Here is an 18,406-nt window from a genome sequence, read left to right as displayed (position 1 = left end):
GAAGTCTGAATGTTAAATTACTTAAAGCCTCTTTTCCCATAAGCTTTCACTAAAATTTGGTGAAACAGGAGCACCTGGGTGGCTCAGTCAGTTGAGCGTCCGACTTCAGCTCAGGTCATAATCTTATATTCTTGAGTTTGAGCCCTGCATCAGGCTCTGTGCTGACAGCTCAGAGGAATGGCTTCAGATTTTGTGTCTCCCTCTCTCTCTCTCTTCCTGCCCCCCCCCCAAATAAATAAATGTTAAAAATAAAAAAAAATAAAATCTGATGAAAGAATATTAATATATAGAAACTGATTAATATGTCAATTATTATAAATAATGCTGGTGTATTTTAAATGTTACTTTTAATGTTTTAGGGTATCCCTCTTCATTATTACACCAGTAGATTGTTTAATCTGTGAATGAAGGATACCCAAAGCAAAGTTTAAAACCAACTAGTTTCTAAAGTAGAATTAGAATTAAGTAGAGAACTAAATAGTTTTATAAGTTAAACCAAAACACATCCTTGCTTGACTTGTATTCGGTCTCCCTTGCCTTTGAAAACAAAGCAAAAACAAGGAGAGGAAGGCTCTTGGTCAAGTAAAATCAGTAGTATGTTTAATTATGTATTAGCATGTCATATAAATGGCCATTTACAGATAGTGGAGTCAGACATGCCTGGGCTGAAAACCCAGCTGTGCTACATACCTGAGGCATTTTGACCTTGAGCTGGTTATTTAGCTTTCTAAGCCTCCTGTTTCCCCATACGAAAAATGAGGGTAATATCTGTGTTGAAGAGTTTGAGAGGATTAAATGAGGTATACAAATAATTTGTAAATAATCCATACATAATACAGTATGTATGGCAAGCATACATCACAGAAATGTTAGTATTTCATTGTCCAAACTGCTCTCTTGATCACCTCTTGGTGAGTCATACCAAGAGTCTTCTGTTCTGATCTGAAAGTGTAATTCCATGGTATAGATGTTAATAAGAGAAAGGGAGACATTGTTTTAAAGCCAGAAAAGTCATGATGTTATAAGATGTATAATAGTTATGTTCTGGTCATGACTTTTCTACCACTTAGCCAGTTTCTTTGGTTAAGTTTTTTAACTTCTCTCAGTTTTCCTCATTGGTAAAGAAGGAGTTTGAGACTTGGTTAGATTTTAAAGTTTCTTGTATGTGACTCTGTATATCTAGACATATATATATATATATATATATATATATATATATATATATATATATATATATATATATCTGCCAACTTAAGCCTTCTTGCCACCAGACTATCATGTGACCAAAAAAAGAAAGAAAGAAAAATTAAACTCACAGATACTCATCAAGTAGGTTGGAAGCCCAAGAAAACATTTAAAGTAACAATGTCAGTCATTTAAACTTTCTTTGTGTTCCCTGAAGAGTAAGTACTGGCATACAGAAATAAGACTATCCTGCCCTCTCAAGATCTCAGGCTATATGAAAATGTAAGCTTTCATATACATTATAGGCTGTGATGGAATAAATATAAGGTACTAATGGGAATAGTTTAGGGCCTAACGCCAGACTTGGTAGACCTCTGTTTAAAATAATTTATTATCTGCATAGGTAATACCTTTTGTACAAGAGTACAAGAGTATAAATTGAAAGCCTCTCTGATACCTGTATCCTCCAGCCACCCAGTTTCTGTCCTCAGAATCAACCCATTGTTACTTGTGCATTCTTCAACTCTCGAAATGAATCTTAAAAGGGCCATTTAGGTTAGGTCAGTTGATAAGCAAAGCGGATGATTTTCCAAGTAGAGAGAGATGGCAGTTTGTGTGACAATGGAAGAGTGAGATGTCAGATTTGAGAAATGTAGTTAATTTGACAGGAACTAGAGTGAAGGATTTAAATGTTACAGTGAGAAATTGAGGTTTTTTTTTTTATCAGAAGTTTATGGTTGCTGTTAAAGGTGTTTCTTGAAGCTTTTATTGTTAAAATAGTATGTATCTTGGAACCATTTCAGTACCCTTTTCAGTGATTATTGTACTTTTAATTAAAATCTTGCAATAAAGTTGTGTATAAGGAAATCCTGGGGGAGCTCTCAGTCCCAGAAGTCAGGACTCTTATCCAATGGAATGTACAAAACAGCTTGGTATACGTAGCTCTAAGTTTAAGTATTTTGTTTGCCTCAATATTACCTTAGTAATGATGAAATATTTGGTATATGTTAAGATTCTCTACCAAAACTTGATTTTTATATAGCATGATTTGGAAACTGTAATCCTGTTTTAAACACAAATCAAGCTTAATTATATCTGTGGCCCTATTTATGCATAATATCGTTTGAACTTTTCAGCAACTATGGGGAAGTGTTCCTCCCCTTTTTATGGATTAAGAAAACAGACTTATAGGATTTAAATACATAGTTATTAAGTGACAAAGCATGGATTCAGACTTAGGCCTTCTGACTCCAAAGCCAGTGCTCTTGGATTTTTCCAGAGTTAGTTTTGTTCTATTACTTTGCTGACTATAGTATAGAGGAAGGAAAAGCTACTCTAGCCACTAATCTGTTGTGTTGTAACCCTTTACCTAAAGAATAGTTTTAATTATTTTAAATCCTTAGATAATAATGTTGGAGGTGGCCCTTGTTCCTCTGCTTATTGTATTTCCCTGGTTTCTATTTAGAGATCTCTGAAGTTGAGTTTTGACATAAGGGAAGAAGGTATTTGCTAAGTTTAGGGCTCATGTACCTGATACTTTAAGCTTCAACAATTTTGGTAGCTTAATTTTGAGGTGTAGTATATATCTATATTTTCCTCTCTGTTACAGTTACCCTACAAAGATAGTGTCTTAGCAAAGCAGGTAGGTATATGTCATGTTTGAGTCACATTGTGATGTACTACTATCATGTACTTAGATATTAACAGGACAGGCTATTTAGTGTATAAAGTCAGAGAAAAAGATATATTCGTCATTGGTTTTGAACAATGTCTACAAATGGAGAAACAGCATTTTAATTTAGGTGGCTGAAATAAATTCAGAATAAACCACACCTCAGTCTCCCTAAGAAGTGCTTTGTTGGCTTTATATTTAGACTAATAGTTAGCATTGACATCAAATATGTTATTAGAAAACTGGTTTCAAATTTTATTTCTTGGGCAGAAGAGAATTTATGACCAAAATTGCATAAAATTCAGTATTTCTTTCCAATAAATTTTTAATAACGTCAGTTGCCTCATGGTGCCTTCAGATTACATAGACTATAACCTTGAAATGATCCCCATTAACAGCATTTTCCTTGGGCTCTTAATTTCCTCAATTTTATGCCATTCCAAAACAGAAGTCTTTGATGATCAAGCCCTTCAGTATTTACAAATGGCTCTTTTGAAGTTCTGATCAGCTAGGTTTAACAGACTTGACTCCTTTAATCTATGCCTGTTAATCAATGTTTTGAGACTAATTGTTGCTATTTGCAAAAAATTCCTCTGTTTATGGAAAACACCCTGCTGAAGTATTCCAGAAACCAAATGTTTATCCTTGCAATCTAGACTATTTGAATTTTTCTAGAGTACATAGATTGTATAACTCCATATGGCTTCTTCATTTTGAATGTATGTAAAAAGTGATTAACTGCCAGCTTTTGCAACCTGAGTATTTGTTCTGACATGTTCTGAAGACTTTAGGCCCATTTATAGTATTTTATTTCATTGGTTCCTTTTTTGCCCCAAGATCCACGACTAACTGCAGATACATTCTTTTTTCACTTCTACATTTAACTTACGAGAAACATTTCATTATTAGAGTCTATGCTGTAAAAATGCTGGAATCTCATAACTCAAGTCATATGACTTCATTTAAAACCAATTTATTTGGCATATGAATTTGATTCAAGTTAAATATATATATGTATGTAAGTTTCCAAGGTCAGGGGATCTGAAGTTTTTTTAAAGAATGTCATCCTTATAAATATATTGTAAATACTCTTTAATGAATTTTAAATTCCAACCTTGCAGAATAGCCTCCACGTTTACTCTTTGTTATCCTCTCATATTTAGTGCTTTCCTCTTTGAGTCACTCTGTTTTAAATCCAGGGTCTCCAAACAGACCTATGTGAATAGCAAACTTGTCCCCATATGGTCCTGAGTAAGCCTGGTAAAAGCCAATTGAGTTTTCAGTTGGTTCAGTTCACTTTCGTTTAATTTGGTAGACCGATTTCCAGTTACAGTAAGTAAGTAAGTAAGTAAATAAATAAATAATAAATAAATAAATAAAATTAAAAAAAATAAATAAAAAATAAATAAATAAATAAAAAATGGCCTGACAGATCTATCTTGAGAGTGTACAAGCTATTAAATAAACGGTAGTTAGCAGACTCTGAATCCTTGATATTAGGTCTAATCAGTTTGATTATCTGAGGCCTGGTCTAGAGAAGAACAGAGAAAGGGTTAAAAGAATAGGAAACAGTTAAAGTAAGTAGGGCAGGCAAAGAGAAGTAGATATGCTGAAAATGCCAATTAATCAAACAGTTGCTTTGGTGACACTCTGGCATCTAGTGTCTGTCTGCCTTTCCTAGTTTTAGATCATCTAAGAGGTATCCTAGTGGTTAAAATAAAAAAATAGCCTTTAAAAAATATTTTTTTTTAAAATTTAATAGATAATACAATGAGTCTTAATCAGAATTTTGAAATCCTGGAATTCTGTTGAGTATTTGTTTGATTGTTGATCATTGGTAATTCATCGCTCTTCCAGTAGAATTTGGAAATAGTTTTCTTATTGTACTAATAATAAAGACCCAGACCTAGAGAGGTTAAAATTTAACTCTATGTTTAGCATAGTAGTTTAAGAGCATAAACTGTAGGACCAGATTGCTACCTACTAGCTCTGGGATGTTAGGTGTTTTCCTTTTGGTGAGGTGGAAATAATAATAATACCTACTTTTGGGGCTGTTGTAGAATTCAGTTAATATACATAAATAAACAGACAAACCCAGAATAGTGTCTGGTATTTAATAAGCACTTATGTTCTTAACTTGCTGTTAAGACCCTTGCCACAGCGGGGGTCAAGGATTTTAGAAGTAATGTGACAAGTTTTTGTTAGCTCCCTAACATACAGATTGAAGTTGGGAAAACTATGGAAATATGCTTAGGTACAGGGGGAACTATTAGGAGGTTTAGTAGTCAAATTTTAGTAGTCTCTTAAAAAATCCAGGGATGTGAGATGAATCATGCAGGCTGGGAGCTTGCCTTGATGAGCCCATCAGGTAAGATTCTGTGGTTATAGCCCTAGGGAATGTGTCTCCAGGGAATGGTAGAAATGGATGGTGATTAGAAAGCTGCCATACAATTGCTGCACCGTTTTTTGCCCTAACCCAGAGAAAACACAAATAAATGGGTTCTGAACGTAGATGAAATCATGTCAAGTCCAACCCAGAAAAGGACTCGTTGGTCGTCATCAAACCCTATTAAATAGATCCTGTTAAGATTTTTTATATTATGAAGGTGTAGCCTAATTTATTGTATATGAAAACTGTGCCTGAGAATAGCTTTGTTGAACTGCCAAGTGTTTAGAGCTTTATAAAGGCATCTGATACAGACTAATGTTGATTAGGCTGTGAACTGATTCATGTTTGTGTAGACATACACACACACACACATAATTGGGTGCTATTTTATCTGTATTACTCCTTTCTTTTATAACTGTGATCCTGAATTGTCAGGGTCTGCTGGATTTCATCCAGTTTTTTTAATTTCTTTCAAAATGTTTTTAAGCAAGCTTATGTAGTGTTTTTTTTTTTCTTTTAAAGCTTTATACTATACTAGAAATCTAAGATCTTCCATCTTTTTTTGAAAAATAGTGATTTGACTGTACTTTCTCAACCTCATTTCCATTTGATTCTTGGATCTCGCAGGAATCCTTCAACTGCTTTCTACCAAGCGTTCCATTTGAACACGTTTCAGGAATCAAAGAACCTCTGGGATAGGTATGAATACTTACATATGGAATGCATACATGCAAAAGTGTATGCATGAATTGCTTTGCACTGTACTGGTATCACATCATTAAAACTAAACTTTATATGTCATTTTAGGGGGGGAATCATGTGGTATCTAGCATGGGACAAAGCAGCAAAATAAACCAAAAGGACAATCTATATTTTAAATAGAATATAAGCATACTTTTGTTTTTACTTATTTTTTAAGTATATTTACTTTTTTGAAGGATTTACATATTCTATTGAATTTTGCTATATGAAATATCCACTTACCCTTTATATTTCAATGTAAAAATATATTCTGTAAAATAAACTATGGTTATTTTACTTTTTCCTATTTTATATTTCTCTGTAAACGCCTTAGTGACTCAAAGCGAAATGTTACTTATTAAGAAATTGGAGAAGGGACGAGACCAAGGTATTAAAGTAATAGTCACTGTTTAATTCTTGCTGCGAAACTTTAACATCAAGCTTGTTTGCTCGAATTCCCTAGACCTGCATTACTGTTTTATAAACTCCTAAAACAGCTTTTCTCATAGAAATGTTATATAAATTTCATTTTTAACTTTTTAAAATATAGAGTGAAGTCTTAAGAGTTCGTTTATGGCAAAAGATAATTTGGTTTATCTTTCTGCTTATTACATAGTTTTAGTATATGCTCTGTTCAGTTATTTGGCTGAATATTTATTAGCACTCCATTCTGTGTTTAATTAATAGAATGAGCACAAATGCTGTTTTAAAAATTCACACAAAGCTTTGCTAGATTCTTTTAACTCTGCCTGGCAACGCATTTGTGTCCTCTGGCATAGTTTGGATAACACTCATGGACTTAACTTCATCTCTTTCATTAGAAAAGAGTATTGCTAAGTGCATGTACATGTCATGCTAAGACATGGTTTACATTGCCTACAAATGGTAACAGTCTTTTAATTCTTAGACTTGATTTGCTGTGTGTCACTCTGAAGAAATTGTCTAACAAAGTATCTTTTTGGTGATCTGTTCCTTGACTGAAAATGTTTTAAAATAGTTACTTGTAGAACAAGAAGTTTTAAAATTTATAGTACAATGTTTATAATTTCAATTTTGAAATTATACAGCTATATCAATATAAAGTAAGACATAAGTGTACATTGTGGCATAAAACTAGCATGGATGCTCAATCATTCAAATGGCTTATCAGATGTAGCCAGGATGAGTACCTTGGGTTGTACTTTATACTTTTGTATTAGAAAAAGGAAAAATGGCACTCTATTTAGAAATGTATAATAAGAGAAGTTTTGGTTGAATGGTAATTTATTTCAAATAGCTAGATTTTGTAAGCTACCATGATATCAATATGATTAAGAGCTGTTCATCAAAACAATATAGAAAGGTTTGAGCTTTATTTTTTATAATTTTGACCTAATATCAAAAGTTTTCTTTTGTTCCATTATAAAACAACCACAGAAGTTGCCTGCTCATCATTTGTTGTTATAGCTAAATACTCCTTATCTGTTTTCCTTTTTTAGATACAGAAGTATTTAAGGTATCAGAAATGAGGCAAGTTGCTGTATCTGTAGTTTCTCATGGTTTGAAAGTATTTTCTCTTCTCCCTGAAGCCTGTTGTCCGGAGCCAAAGATGTTAATAGATACTTGTCTGTAGTGTCTTGACACCAAACTTATATTATAGATCAGCCATTCTTCCCTTTGGTACTAAAGTGACAAGTCCAACTCCATAGAAACGAACTAGTGGCTTCCTTTGAACCTTTCAACTAACTTACTAGATTTTCAGTTGAGAGCAATAGTGGCTAGCTTTATTAGTTCTAACTATACGAGTTCAGTTGGTAAATAGCTACAGACTTTTTAATAGGTATATTAGCAAATAAAGTATTGTGGGACTATTCGTTTTTTTTCATTGCAGACAAGGGGTTGAAGATTTGTGTGTGTTAAGCTTTAAAATATATTAAATACTCTTATCCTAACCATGGCCGTAATCTCACCAAATTGCCATATTCATTTTTTTACCATTATAAATTAAGGATTTTTTTTTTAATTACACTAATTTGGCAAATGAGTATTTTGCAGGGGATGATTCTATTGAATAGAACCATTCAGGAGTTGAAGGGACTATAAATCCTTTACAGTATCTAAGTTTGAGGTATAAATTTGCTTATCAGTGTTGATAAGTACATTTCAGGCTCTTATTTATGAAATCTTGGAACTCCTATTCTGTAGAGGCAGCTTTTAAACCCTGTGCCAATTTTCATTAAACCTGCCTGGAATAGCTGAAGATCCTTGGTTTGCCTTATTTGAAAGACTGGAATCTTCCCTCCTCCCCCCCCCCCCCCCCCCCGTATTCTTTTAGCAGAGTATCTTTTAATCAAAACATAAGTAATTAATATACATGTCCTCACATTGACTCAGAGTTCCCTAATGGCCCCTTTGTTTCCTTCTCTCTTTAAATTAGAATTAGCAAATTGAGAAGATTTTCACCCATCTGCCTCTACCTGTATTTAGAGATTGTCTTTCTACTGATAACCAGCACTTTATTCAGTTATTATACTAAAGTTTAAGCACCTACCTGTAGGTGCCATCATTGTTTTCTATCTTCCTGTCATTTACAGAGTACTCAGGGAATCAATCAGCTGAAACCATTGCCAAATTTAAGGACAATTGATACTGATACTTTAAAAATAATACATCCCTTTCTTAGAGTGTTTGCATTGACTATTTATTAAGCTTCCATAATTAGCTTTCTGGAGATTATTTTACTATAGTTATACTTAGTGATATCCTAGTTTATTGGCATTTTAGAATAGTAACTTTAAAATTTGACTTTCTATTTCTCTGTAAAGAACAGCTTTCCAGACTTAATTATTGGCATTGCTTTGTTACCAGTGCAATGGTAGGTAACAAATTAGTTTAGAAACCTATTTTAACGATCACTGGGGAACAGGCTGTTGTTGAGTCCTTTGCAAAAAAGCTGAGGGTAAGGATTTATAGCAAACAAATTTACCCTCTTGTATATATCGGGTCAGTAAGGTAAAAGAGTAGGGAGGAAGAAACTTTTGCTCAGGTAGACTAAAGGAAGAAATTAGGTAGCTTGTAAGGATTTAGACTTCATTGATAAACACTTGCAGTATTTCTGCCTTAATGAAGAAAATGCATAAATGTAGTTAACAAATGAGAGTAACAGTTGCCAGGTGCACTATCCCCTTGAGTTGGCTTGTCCTTTCTTATGATAGCACCAGTATTTAAAGAGAAATAAATAAGGAAAATAGCGCACATGAGTTAAGTTAAAGAGTGTCTAAATTTTTTATCTTTATGCTAGATACCTAATTTCATTTAAATTGCTTTGTTTTGTTCCTATGAGATTTCATTTTTGAAGTTAGGAGTAAATCAGAAATAAGCTTCTTGTATAAGATAATTTGTTTTACTCATCCTCCAAGAAGCTTGGGTACATCATTAACACCCCCTAGTACTTACCCAGATGGTAAACCTCAGGTTTTAGAACTTGGCTAATCTAGTTTTTGTGAATGCTTTAGTGATAGGACTTTTAAAAAATCTTCTTATTGAAGTATAATTTTTATCAGAAAAGTACACCATTCATAAATGTACAGTTCAACTGAACATACTTTTGTAACCAGCACCCAGATTAAGACACAAAATTGTAGTTCCTTATTTTGTGTCTGTCTTCTTTCACCCCATGTTTGAGATTTATCTATGTGATCTGAACTACACATAGTTCAGATTTTAAAATAGTTGTAGATCTGAACTACAGTTGACCCTTAAATAATGCAGCGATTAAGGACACTGCCCTTTTTTCTCCCTCCCCTGGATGCAGTTGAAAATCCAAGTGTAACTTACTGATAATATAAACAATTGATTAATACATATTTTGTATGTTATATGTATTAAATATGGTATTCTTGCAAATTAAGCTACAGAAAAGAAAATGTTATTAAGAAAATCATAAGGAAGAGAAAATACATTTATAGTACTATAAAAAATTAAGGTATGTTGAATTACTATGCTATACGCATGAAACTAATATAACATGTCAACTATAAATAAAATCCACATATAAGTAGGACGTGTGCAGTTCAAACCCATGTTGTTAAAGGGTCAGCAGTACATAATTTTCAAGAATCACCATAATGAGTTGTTGGAAATTGTTACTAGTTAAATATTCTTTCCTTATTAGGAGATGTTCTGTACTTACTAGAAGTACCTTGAGAATATGAACCTGAATTGTTTTGTAAGCACCCCAGATATATTTTCTAATAATTTCTATATAGTACTTATGTAATTTATTATGTGATTACATTTTGACATATTCCAGTTAAGGATATCCAGTAGAGGATAATCAAAGACACAAAATTAGAGGACAAAGTTTTAGTAACCTGTCACCTTTTAGGACTGGATCTCAGATTTAGAGAAAAACCTAAAGATATGTTTATAAAATGTTTAGACAATAAAGTAGGAAGTTATAAGTATTATCAGATGATAGCATTTATAAGTTTAACAGTCTGAAGCATGTGTAGAAAATTAGAAGTTGAAAGAACTTGTGTGTAAATTCAGGAAAGTTGAAACTTAGGTTAAATAGGTGGAGTAAAAAATCCCTAGATGTATTTAGTTGCCTGCATTTTATGGTATTGATCAGCAAGTGACAGTCCTGTCACAAAAGCCAATGTAATTTTAGACAATCTTTTTAGATCTCAAAGAAACAGGAAAAGATGGTGACAGACTTAGTATACTCCATTTCTATAGGATAGTTACTTTAAATACAAAGGTAGCTAAAAACTACTTTCTTTGTACTCTACTTTGTATCCAGACAGTCAGGTGGGTGTTTGAACAGAGAGGCTTGAGCTTGCTTTCTTAAAGTAGACACATGCTCTGTAAAAAAAAGTCTTTCCATCACTACAAATTAATATTAATACAGTTAACAGCTGTCTTCCTGCTTATGTCAGGAATGTTGATTTTGAGGTTTAAAGCCAATTACTTCTAAAATCCCTGTTCTGTGGAGTTTTATTCCCCGCACTTAGTTCTAAATGGAAAAGAAGAGATAAGAAAGGCGTTGGAATTGTGCTACTTCTGTTTTATCATTGTTGGCCATGATTATCACAAAACCTCATAGAACTGTGTATTTGCTTAAGGAATGGAAGACTAGCAAACTCTTAGAAAAGAATCCTGTACCAGAGGCATTTAAGTGTTGGTCACAATAGGAAAACCAGTGAGCTGGGTCTTAACATGGAACAAGATAAGTGAGAAAATCATCACATGATTGAAAGTGATAACTGTCATTTAAAATTCAAGCATTTGAATGTCTCAAGTACAGCTGGAGGTACTGGGGAAGGCTTCTTTAGGAAGAGGCTTTTTGAGTTGGAACCTGAAAGGTGAATAGAATTTGCTCATACAGAGGTAAAGAACTGAGGGAAAGGGAGAATTCCAGTTAGAGTAATACAGTGAGCAACTGTGTAAGTATGGAGCATATGTGGTAAGGATGGTTAAATTTGTTGCACAAAACATTTGAAGACACCAGAGAAGAGATGTTGGGTTAGACAGAGACCAAAGAGAATAGAAAGGTAATAAAGGCCTGAATTAGGCAATGGAGATGAGAAAAGAATAGTTATCAGAAGGTAGGAATTACACGATGTTATAACTTACTGGATATTTGACTCCAGAGTCTAGAACCTAATTGACTGAGAGAATGGTGGTACCAATAGGAAGAATTAGTAAAAGAATTGGTTTGAGAAGGAGAAAATAGTAATGAGATTCTGGTTTTAGCTACTTTGGGATGTGTGGAGCTGCTGGAAAGTCAAGGTGGAAATACTCAGGGTACAACTGGAGCTGTAGACTTGCAGCTTGGTAGAGAAGCCAAGGCTAGATGAGATTTAAGAACCATTTGTTTGTTTTATTTATGTATATATGCATATAGAGTTCAAGCTTTAGGGAAAGCTGAGTTTGCCAAGGAGTGAGCAGAGTAGGGTAAAAGGGTCAAGCCATAACCTTGGGAAACATTATCTACTTTTAGAGAACAGGAAAAGCTCTGAAGAGGGTAAGTGATCTTGGAAAGTAGAAGATAGATTCTGGGAATATCATTTACTAACTAAAAAAGAAGGGAACATGTTTGAACTTTGAAAAAATTTCAAATTTACCGAAAAATTACAAGAATAATAAAAAGCTCCAATAATCTTACCAAGATTAAGCATTCATTAACATTTTGTCATACTTGCTTTATGACCCTGACATATTATTTAGGAACCATTTAAGAATAAGTTGCAGACATCCTGTGCATTTGACCCAAAAATACTTTTAGCATAAGAAGATTCTATTATCTAACAACAGTATAATTAGCAAATTCAAGTTTAATATACTGTTATCTAATACACAGTTTATATTCAGATTTTGCAGTTGTCCCAGTAATGTCTTTCATTACCATTTTTTTACCTGATCCAAGAGCCAATACAAGATCATAGATCACATTTAATTATCAAACACCTGTCTTTTTTCCTCCTTCTTATGTAATTAAATACTTCTCTTGTATTAGTCTTCTCTGGGATTGTTAAAAGTTTAAATATTCACCACAAAAAAGGAGTGCTAGTATTCTGGATAAAATGATAAGGTAAAACACATCTGCCTAGTTAGTCTGTATTGTCAGGGTTGGGGAGAGGAGATAGGCAAGATGCCTAAAATCCAGCTGAAACAACTGTTGGGGCTGGAAAAATGTTACAAGGGGATGTCTTTTATTTCTCAGACTTGCGGGGTGGGTAATGGCAAGAGAAGAACCTGTGGATATTAATGTGGGTGTGTCCCTTAGAACAGAAATGCAAGTGTATTCGTGTACCAATTTTTTCTGTTAGGTGATTTTTATACATACATATTAAGTTGGGATTCTAATCTGGAATTGGAAAAAGTAGTGTAATTTGAAGACCTTTTTACTCACCTGTTGGGGTTACAAATTATGTAATTGCTCTCCTTTATATTCTGTTGTATCCTCCTAATTTTATTCTGATAGTTGTGTAAGGTGAATTATCTGCTACCAGATTTTTAACCATAGATCTGCGTCTCATTGTTTGATGCGATGTTTGGTGGATTCTAAGCATTTCTTTTCCTCTCTTAGCTTTTCTATGGCTGGCTGAAATGGGACACCTGACTTGCTGACATTATTTTCATCACATGACCAGACTTCAAAATTGATGATGATAAATTATTAACAGCTTATCCATTATTATATGCTTCTGCTCATGTGTTTACCACCTTCTTCTTTAGTTAGTAAATTTTCTTAACATAAGTCACCAAAGCCTACTCTGAGAGGTCATGGTAATTACTTTCAGGGTAAAATTTGAGAAACAGTTGAAATAAGTGGAAATAGTTGGTAAGGTCTTATTATTGTTAATTTATTTTTACTTTTCACCAGAATAGTTTTAAGCAAACCAAACCTTTGAATAGAACAGAAACTTGTATGTGTGTATTAGTGTGTAAACTAATTTGCTAAACCCAATTTATTTTTTCTATGGAATCTAGAACTCTAACAAAGCTTTTTAAGAAAAACTTTTACTGAACTTGTTCGGATGAGGATATTTAAATATAGCCTGAAGTTGTTGAGCCAGAACAAATATATATAGCATCTGTTTTGTTTTCTTTCTAGTCTTAAACAATTTAAAATTTTAAGCTCACACTTCACTCAGCGTATTTAAACTTCCAGATAGTTTGGCAGCCTTTTAGGAAGAAACAAATACCAAGTGGAGTTACTTTATATTTTTGTTTTCTTAATTTGGGTTGGTACGTAGTTAGATGAAATGACTGACTATATTCTAGTTGGCATTTTCTTTATTATTTATGTGTGCACACGCATACTCGTACTAATATTCTAAATTACTCAAACTGAGGGTTGATGGGGGGTGGGAGGGAGGGGAGGGTGGGTGATGGGTATTGAGGAGGGCACCTTTTGGGATGAGCACTTGGTTTTGTATGGAAACCAATTTGGCAATAAATTTCATATATTGAAAAAAATAAATTACTCAAATCAGGAAATATATTAGATTTTTGTGATGGATATAAAGCACTTAAATGTGTTAGTGTACCAAAAATTATCTTCTGTGTTAGGTTTCAGTTGAATACTTTTAAAACATTTTTCATATTTGACAGAAATAAATTTAAATAGGTGGTAATAATTTAGAATATGTTTTGATATATATCCTTAATAAATAGCATTTTTATGCAATTTTGTTTCCTGGTTGTTTTCAAGGTTTAAAGATCCTTGATTATAAATACCAAAAGATTTGGAAGGTGCTGGTTGTTATTTTTTTTTCAGTTTTTAATTTGATATTTGACCCAGAAACAGTGGTATATATAACCAGTGTCTTGGAAGCCAAAAGTGTGTCTGACTGTGTATCTCCCTGTGGGTAATGTCAGGGTAAAGAAAGTATTCTTGCCCTGGGGTCTACCCACTATTTGAAGGTAACAAGGAGTTCCGGAAGAGTTGTATTGTCTGATTAATCCCACTCCTTCTGTTCAGAGTGACTATTAACCATTGAGCTTCAGAAAATTTATTTGCAGCACCTGTTTCTGTTTTAGGTATTACTAACTTAGTTTGGAAAATGTTGCTAAATGTATGTTTGGGATGGTTATATTATGTTTCAAGATGGAGATATTAACTCTTAAAAACGTAATATGTGATGCTCTCAAATTTTAAGAGCAGTTATATTTCCTTATGTTAGCTGTTATTAATAAAAGCTCAGTCAGATATCCTGCCTTCTGTTAACAAAGCCTGCCATTCCTTATTACATATGTATTTAAATAACATATAATTGGCTTCTACCTACTGTTTTCCATTTTTATTTTCTGTTCCAACTCCCAATTAATTTATTTTAATCCTCTATAAGCTGTTTCTACTCCTTTTGAAAGAATGAGGAGTGTAAATCACTTACGAATGAACATGATCTATTAAAAACATCAATAACCTATTTTGTTAGAGGTATTTTTCAGAGCTGTATGAATGAAATTTTTAAGCCATATATTTTGTGTTTCTTTCACCAAAAGGTGGATTGGATATAGTGCACAGCATGCTAAACACCTTCTTTAATATTTTTAACATAGCTAATCATCTTAAATTTTACCTTGGCTCATCCACAGATACAGGTTTCCTTTACTGTGTATGTCTTTTTATATGTGAGTTTCTTAGAACACACTGTCTTTCCAGTGTTCTTATTCTGTTAGGTACGTTTGGACTAAAACTTTTCCGTAAGTTTATCTTTGATATTCTTAGCTTCCTTTCCCCAATATGTAATCTGTGGAAAGACTATACTTAATTTATTGGGAGCATACAGAGTTGTCCCATTTCCCCCTTTTTTCCATTTAAAAAACAAGCATTTCTGATCTTTAGAAAAGCAAGCATTGATTTATCATGTCTAGGATTTCTCCAAACAGTGTAGTGAAGTTTTTAAGGATGTGGTTTACACGTGAAAGTGAAATTTTATATCCGACCAAACCTAAGCACATTTATTCACATAGCAAGTTCCTTTAGGAACTCTTGCAGATTTGTTTGATTTTGCATATCGGTTTTCAGATGACTTGGAAATTGTAGATCATCCACTTTCTTGCCCCTGTGCTCTCTACATTGTTCTATCAATATAAATTTGCCATAAAATTAGCTAAATCATGGTAAACCTAAGCCTAGTTCTTCCTGGACTATACCATAAGAACTTTCAATAGCACATACTTGGTTAAATGGGATTTTTCCTTCTCACAAATTGAAAAAGAAGGAAATGATAAATATAGGAAATGTTCAGAATTTGTTTTTGATAGCAATCTTGCCAGAGATTCAAGATTATGATTGATCTATTAGAACAACTTTCTAAATGTTCATTTGGGGGAGAATTCTAATTTTAAAAAGAATATCTAATTAGTCTTAACTATGTTCATCTACAAGCGATTCAGTTACCCAATTTTATTTCACATTTTTAATAAGGATTTCCTACATTTTGGAATTTAGTCATTGAAACCCTTCAAATGTGACCCCTGTACTTGGTAGCAGCTAATTTTGAAAATACATGCTGGGGGAAAAATCTGATAAGGAAAATTTTGTATTTTTGAATATAATATAGCTCTTAAGTCCTAAATTTACCATACATTCGTATAATGCACACACTCCTTAAATTTTTTTTTCTATAAGCTTCATAATAAAATAACTAAGTTTGCTTTGTATGACTGGTGTGATTCTTTATTGCAGAATCTTTCCAGGCATTTATCGTTAACAGTGCTTATTGTTGGCAGGCCCTTTAACAGAGGGTCAGGTAGTGTGGCTTTTAAATGGCCAGTCCATCAGAGCCTTTACAGACAAGCAAATTACCAGCATTACAGGTACATATATTTCAGGAAGCATTTACTCTGCTACATATGTCTGGGTATTGTGTCTTCTCATGGGATTTGTCCTATAAAAGAGTACATCATCAAAAAGGACTTTTTAAAATCATGGTAGTATTGTGGTTGATAGGAGACAAGAGTTGCTTAAAATGTTTTGATAATATGTTAATGAAATGACCACGACTTTAAACTACTACTTACCTCATCGTTATGGGTTTTTGCCTTCACCAGGTGATTACATTATAAGGCTGTACTTTGACAAAAGATAGTAAAGTTGTATGATTTTATTGAAGTCAAATGTGTTGTGAGATTACATTTGGAAAGATATTTATAAATTGGAAAAATTCTAATAGTTCTTCAGATTGTGTAGGAGACTTTTAAAGACTGTGTGTGATAGAAAAAAATCCATTAAAAGTTAAAATCTGTAACAGCATAACTCCAACCCTCTACATTTGGGTCAAATATTTCTGGAGATTGCTGCAGAGTTTCCTTTACAATGCTGTCTTTGAGTTTTCTGTGGCTTTGCATATATTGATCTTCCTCAGTAATGGCTTCCTTTCCCCCCTTTCCCTTGCCCTGTTATGTCTTTTTATTTAGAGGGATAATTTAAATTGGCAAAAATGTGCCCATGAATGTGTGGGCTGCCTTTTCTGTGGATTACTGGCAGCTAAAAACAGAAATGAGTATTCACACTAGATAGAAAATGTTAACAAATATTACCCTTCAACAATTAAAATAGATGCCCAATTGAAAGCTTTCTTGTAAAATTTAATAAATTCAAGATTATTAAGTAATTTTTTATCATTTATTAAATATTCCTACCCCTAATTTCATTCTGTGCCCACACACAGATGAGCTGTAGGACCACTTCTGAACAGGATACATTGTTATGTCTGTTATATAAAATGCATAATAAAATTTTATTCTATCATGTTGTCTGATTTTTAAGTTGGAGATGGTAGAGACAGATTAGGATTTAGGTATAAAAATTGAATGCTGTCTGGAGCATTTAAATGATCGGTATGGATTATTACTGATCCAGCCACGTGTGCTGTATGTAAGTCTAGAAAATCATGTGGATGTGAACCAGATAATAGATTCAAGTGCCATTCTACAGGACTACAAAACTGTCTGTAGCAAGTTAATGGTGTTACATCATAATTTCTGGATCATGATCTTAAACCTTTAATTGGTTTCCATTTCTCCTTGACTCTTTACTAACAAGTATTCCTGATGGCCTGAAGTCCATGTTGAAATTTAAAGTTTGAAGTATCCAGATTAAATATGAAATTATTTTACATTAAAAAAATTTTAAGTACAAAATATCAGTTGTGTAATCATGGTAAAACATAAAACTTTGCTATAAAAGATTTTTAAAGGCTATTTGATTAAAACACTTATTTACTTAAACTCTTTGCTAGAATTTTTTTTAGAATTCAGCATCGGAGGAGGAATGTGACATAATAATGATCGAAAGCCGAAAGTTTAAAAGTTGTGATGCCCTCACATGGTTGGAGGGTTATTCTAGCTTCTAAGGACTGAATGTTGTCCACAAGAGTGTCTCATCAGGTCATAAATTGGTAAGACTTAATGGATTAGATTTTATGTATTATACCTGATGTTATTGTATTGAGATGAATATTTATGAACAAAATGAGCACATTGTATAACTAAGAGTATAGTACTAAATATAAGTTCAAACTTGGAATTTTAAATACTTGGGGGTATGTAATCCTTTCAAAATTTCATGAGGCTGAAGGCCGTATCTTTGCAGTGGTGTTTAATAAATAATCAGTTTAAAAAATAAGTGACATCCTGTGCTATAGTAACATTATTTAAATATTGCTATTACATCTGCTGTAGATGTTCACAGTGTAGTTAAGAGCCCCCAAATACTTTCTAGTTATTATCCCAGGAGAGATTTGAGAACTAATATATTAATCTTTTATTAGAAAAAAAAAAAAAACCACCTTACATCCATTTTTTCATACAATATAGTTTAAATTTTATTGCTTCTGGGATTTTATTTTTTGTTAATAAAAGGCATTTTTCTGCTAGATGTCTGTAAAAGTAAAGCCAGGAAATTTTTCTCAGTTCCTGTC

At 33.0% G+C, this 18,406-nt stretch overlaps 1 protein-coding gene across 6 annotated transcripts in view; it reads left to right on the top strand.

Annotated features, from left to right (window-relative positions):
• Nucleotides 1-18,406, top strand: part of TSC22D2 (TSC22 domain family member 2) — a 48,756-nt gene that overhangs the window by 7,639 nt on the left and 22,711 nt on the right. For 2 of the 6 annotated variants that reach the window (XR_006585402.1, XR_006585403.1), the window contains exons 2-3: nt 5,874-5,945; nt 17,726-17,884. The exons of 2 other annotated variants lie outside the window; for them this stretch is intronic. Coding sequence is in view for 1 of the 4 variants with exons in the window: in XM_019810572.3 (XP_019666131.3) it covers nt 5,874-5,945 (72 nt within the window). In the remaining 3 variants the exon portion in view is untranslated. The remainder of the gene's footprint in view (nt 1-5,873; nt 5,946-17,725; nt 17,885-18,406) is intronic. 2 more of the 6 variants (XM_019810572.3, XR_002745407.2) reach the window with 2 other exon arrangements.

The sequence above is a fragment of the Felis catus genome, chromosome C2, assembly GCF_018350175.1.
Source record: "Felis catus isolate Fca126 chromosome C2, F.catus_Fca126_mat1.0, whole genome shotgun sequence".
In the NCBI taxonomy this organism is placed as follows: domain Eukaryota; kingdom Metazoa; phylum Chordata; class Mammalia; order Carnivora; family Felidae; genus Felis; species Felis catus.
The sequence above is the reverse complement of the archived record's forward strand: the minus strand, read 5'-3'. Positions and strand labels throughout refer to the sequence as shown.